Raw genomic sequence first — 5,087 nt, forward strand, 5'->3', positions numbered from 1 at the left:
ATGTAATGGTTATTGTTGATGATTTCTGAAGGTATACTTGGGTTTTCTTTCTTGTTAGGAAAGATGAATCGTTTTATGAATTTGTAGCTTTTATAAAGAAAGAAAATAGAAGAATAGGTAACCCATTAATACATCTTAGATCAGATCATGGAACAGAATTTGAAAACTCATTATTCGATAAATTTTGCACTGAGCATGGTATGGATCACAACTTCTCTGCCCCAAGAACTCCACAACATAATGGAGTGGTGGAACGTAAGAACAGAAGCCTTGAAGACATGGCTAGAACTATGTTGATCTCAAGTGGACTGCCTAGGAACTTCTAGGCAGAAGAAGTGAACACAACATGCTAATTCTAAACAGAGTATGCCATCACCAACAAAACTCCTTATGAACTCATCAAAGGGAGAAAGCCTAACATTTCTTATTTCAGATCTTTTAGATGTAAATGTTTTGTTCATAATAATGGTAAAAGGAGCTTGGGAAATTTTGATGAAAAAAGTGATGAGGTAGTTTTTCTTAGGATATGCCTCAAATAGGAAAGCCTATAGAGTTTATAATAAGAGAACAATGTGTGTTGAGGAATCTATACATATTATATTTGATGAAACTGAACAGTTGATTGATGTACAAGATTGTGATGATGGTTTTGAAATTGGACTGGTACGCAAGCAGGATCCAGATGATGAATCAACATCATTGCAGAAGCAGCAGGTGGAAAATGAAGCAAATCCTGAAGAAAATGAAGCACCTTCATTGGAGGATGCAACATGAACTCCTCAAGTTCCAGAACAGAACGAAGCTAATGTGGACATTCCTGAAGAAGTTCAAACTGAGAATCAAGTTGAAGTTCCTACTGTTGAACCAGTCATCAACTATGAAGAAAGATTGTATCCAATCAAAGACTTTACACCAAAACCTTGGAAACATCAGAAGTCACATCCAGTGGATGCAATTATGAGCGATATCACAAAAGGAACTCAGACCAGATCTCAGCTTAAGAACTTTTGTGCATTCTATGCATTCCTTTCTTCAATGGAACCAAAGAACTATGTTGAAGCTTTGACTGACGCTGATTGGATTAATGCTATGCAAGCTGAACTTAATGAGTTTGAAAGAAATAAAGTTTGGCATTTGGAACCTAAACCCAAACAGAAGAAGACAATTGGATTAAAATGGGTGTTTAGGAGAAAGATAGATGAGCATGGTATTATTGTCAGGAACAAGGCTAGACCTGTTGTACAAGGTTTCAATCAACAAGAAGGAATCGACTATGAAGAAACTTTTGCTCCTGTAGCCAGGTTAGAAGCTATACGATTACTTATTTCTTTTGCTGCTTATATTGGATTTAGGATGTACCATATGGACGTTAAATGTGCATTCCTAAATGTATTTCTTGATGAAGATGTCTATGAGGAACAACCTCCTAAAATTTGAGAATCCAGAGTTCCCAAACCATGTCTATAAGCTTGACAAGGCTCTTTATGGGTTGAAGCAAGCTCCTAGAGCATGGTATGAAAGAATGTCAAAGTTCCTATTGAAAAATGATTTTAAATGTTGTAAAATACTTTGTTTTTAAAATCAAATGGAACTGACATATTAGTTGTGCAAATTTATGTTGATGATATTTTATTTGGTGCAACTAATGAATCTCTGTGCAAGTATTTTGCTAACCTAATGAGTGGAGAATTTGAAATGGGTATGATGGGAGAGTTAAACTTCTTCCTTGGTTTGCAAATCAAGCAAACCGAAGAAGGAATCATGATTCATCAACAAAAGTATATCAAGGAACTGATTAAGAAGTACAAGATGGACAATGTTGAAACCAATAAGAATCTTATGGGTATTGGAACCAGATTAGATGAAGATCCAACTGGAACTTGCATAGATTAAACTATGTATCGAGGTATGATAGGCTCACTACTTCACTTAACAGTAAGTAAACTTGACATATCATTTAGTGTAGGCTTATGTGCCAGATCTCAAGCAAACCCAAAGGAGTCCCACTTGAAAGTAGTAAAGAGAATCCTTAGATATTTGAAAGGAACTGATGATTTGAGTCTCTTTTATCCTAGAAGTGATTCTTTTTATTTAAATGGCGCAGTTAAGAGAATCCTTAGATATTTGAAAGGAACTGATGATTTGAGTCTCTTCTATCCTAGATGTGATTCTTTTGATTTAAATGGCTTTACTGATGCTGACTATGAAGGTGATTTGGTTAATAGAAAAAGCACTTCAGGTATGGCACAGTTTTTAGGTTCCTGTTTAGTTTCTTGGAGTTCCAAGAAGCAAAAAACAGTTGCATTATCTACAGTTGAAGCTGAGTATGTGGCAGCAGCTGCATGTTGTTCACAAGTTCTTTGGATAAAACAACAGGTTAGAGATTTTGGTATTATTTTTTAATGTATCCCTATAAACTGTGATAATACTAGTGCTATATGTATTTCTAAGGATCCAGTTCAACACTCAAAAGTAAAACACATCCACATTAGGTATCATTTTCTAAAAGATAATGTGGAGCAAGGGAATATTAAGTAGGAATTTTGTCATACTGAAAATCAAATTGCAGATATTCTGACCAAGCCCTTGAACAGAGAAAGATTTGAAAAATTGAGATTGGAACTTGGAATGATCAAGTTGACTTGATTTCTTTTGAAGTTCCAAGATATCGCAAAGTCAAAAATAATGTAAATAAAGCAAAAATAGCATTTGGCGCAATTTTGGTGTGCTAAACATACCTGAAGTGTCACCGTTGTTAATCACTAAAGGTAAGTTCACTAAACACTTAAATTTGTAAGTAATTAATAATGTACATTGTATACGTATAGAAAGCGTGTTCCAAATACGTGTTTTTTAAAAAAAATTTAAATCAAATGAATTTGGAAACTAAAAGAATTTGGCAAAAATATATCCTGCTTAATTGAATTTAGAAAATTAATTGAACTTGTTCAATTAATGACTGAATAGTGAAAAACTCTTTAATTTCTTCACACCGTTTCATTTATTATAAAAGGAATCTTCACCGACCTTACATCATCACTGTCAAATCAACTTACCCACCGTGAAAATTTTCTACAACCTTCTTACACCTTCAAGAAATCACCATGGTTATCATCACTTCAATTAGCTCTTCCAAAAGCTCTCAAAACACCCAGAACTCGGAACAGGATGAAGTGTCCTTTCTTCCAATCGTTTCTTACAAAGAACCTCAAGTCGAACCCACTTCATCCTCTACCCCACAAAACCCTAAGTCTACTGAAACAGAGGACATAACCTCTGAATCAATTCTTCAAAAATTGAAAGAGAGGAAAGGGATGAAAGAAAAGAGAAAGACGGTTGAAGAACACATCAGGGAGGTTGATGATTTTGCTGAGAAAATGGAGGAATCTGAGAGAGAGAATTTTGAGAAGGAGGAAGATGAAGAAATTGCTGATCAAGCAGAGCTTGAATCACAAGCAGAAAGATATGTTGTTGGTCATCGCATTGATTTGATTTGGTGTTGAAAAGCTAGGTTCCTGGAGTTTCTTGATTTAATTAAGTTCCAAGGATGGGAATATTTGTAATCTAAAGCCTCTGATAATTACATGTACCCAATTGCCATGACTGAGTTTTGTCAGAATTTTGAAGCAAAATTAGGAGTTATTTCTAGTGAAATTGATGGGGTAAAAATTGAGTTAAATGTTGAAACCCTAGGTAGAATTCTGAAAACTCCGATTGGAGGGTATGAGACCTACATTAAAGGGAAGGCTAGTGTGAAAGTTGGAAATTATTTGAGTGGTGACATTGTTGAAGCTCTAGGAGGAAAAAGGGGGAAGAACATAATGAGCCACAATGATTTAAGCCCATTGAACAAGTTGTTGTTCAATTTAGTTAAGAAAACAATTCTGCCTCGAACATCAAAGAAAGGTGAAGCATGTCTGATGGACATGGCTGTGATTTTCTATATGTCTAGAAAGATGAAGATCAATTTTCCTTCACTCATGTATCAGCAGTTGGCGCACTGTGTTCCAAGAAAAACAAAGGTAGGGTATGGAGCTATCCTGTCTACATTTTTTGAGAGCCTTAGAGTGGTTCTAAAAGGAAATTATGGAGGTTTAGATGAGAAACTAGATAATGTGATAAATGAAGAAACTCTGCAGGGACTTAGTTTGGAGGTAGTGAATGGGAAGATTCGAATATTGGAGAAGGGAGAGGAAAAGAAAGAAAAAGGAACAGGAAAAAGAAAAAAAAAAGGAAGAGGCTGAGCAGCCTGTGAGAAAGAGTAGGTGGCTATCAACAAGCTCTATTCCTCAAACCAGCATGGAGAAACCACTTGTGTTGGATTCTGATGAAAGGGAACTTGATGGGCAAGTTACAAAGCTCACTATGAGGTTGGTGTTGGCTAAAAAGGAGTTAAAGGAATCTGCTGGGAAGATTCAAAAGTTAGAGAAGTCTATGTAGAGGCAAGACAAACTTCTGAAGGACCAGAAGCTGGAGTTTCATCAGAAGATCAAGATTCTTGAGGAAAGACTGGACACTATTGTTGCTCAACAGAGAGAATATAGCAAATAGATTATGGAGTTCCTAAAGAGTTGATTCAGCAACCATATTTTACCAGCCCTTTTTATTAGCCTATCCCTTTTTCACTTTGCAGTCATGAACATTTTCAGTTTAAGTTTTCTATGTTTTTTAACTTTTAACTATCAGTATATTACTCTTTTGGTTTTTAAATATTTGGAACTTTACCTATATATGTGTGCATTTGTATGTTATGAAACCTTATGCAAGCAAGTGGAACTTACTTAAGGGAAGTTAGCAGCGTTGCCTTCAGTTTTCCACACTCGATGAATTGCTTGTGGGGCTGTGGATAGATGCTTAATAACTTGAAAAATAAAGACTTTTTATGATGCCAAAAGGGGGAAAAAAGAAGCAAACTTGGAGGTTGAAGTTGTTCTGGGTTCCAGTTGAGAAAGTATCAGAATTTTTTCTCTGAAAAGATGTCAGTAGCTTAGTTTTAGTTTTATGTTCTATATTTGTGTTCTGTTTACTTTCTTAATTAGTGCTCTGTTTACTTTCTTATTCTTAGTTTTATTTTTAGTTGTGTGCTT

General features: G+C 35.3%; 1 protein-coding gene across 1 annotated transcript; it reads left to right on the forward strand.

Annotated features, from left to right (window-relative positions):
• The first annotated feature begins 1,695 nt into the window (after positions 1-1,695).
• LOC110732096 (uncharacterized mitochondrial protein AtMg00810-like) lies at positions 1,696-2,403 on the forward strand. Its single transcript, XM_021912010.1, has 2 exons — positions 1,696-1,843; positions 1,967-2,403. Exons 1-2 carry the CDS (start codon positions 1,696-1,698, stop codon positions 2,401-2,403), a joined length of 585 nt encoding a protein of 194 aa, XP_021767702.1.
• The last annotated feature ends 2,684 nt before the right edge of the window (positions 2,404-5,087 follow it).

Source organism: Chenopodium quinoa, unplaced genomic scaffold (genome assembly GCF_001683475.1).
Source record: "Chenopodium quinoa cultivar QQ74 unplaced genomic scaffold, ASM168347v1, whole genome shotgun sequence".
Classification (NCBI taxonomy): Eukaryota; Viridiplantae; Streptophyta; class Magnoliopsida; order Caryophyllales; family Amaranthaceae; genus Chenopodium; species Chenopodium quinoa.

Coding starts and splice junctions, on each gene's coding strand:
- LOC110732096 (XM_021912010.1), top strand. CDS start 1,696: ATGGGTATGATGGGAGAGTTAAACTTCTTCCTTGGTTTGCAAATCAAG. Junction 1,844..1,966: donor AACCAATAAGAATCTTATGG/GTATTGGAACCA, acceptor CATTTAGTGTAG/GCTTATGTGCCAGATCTCAA.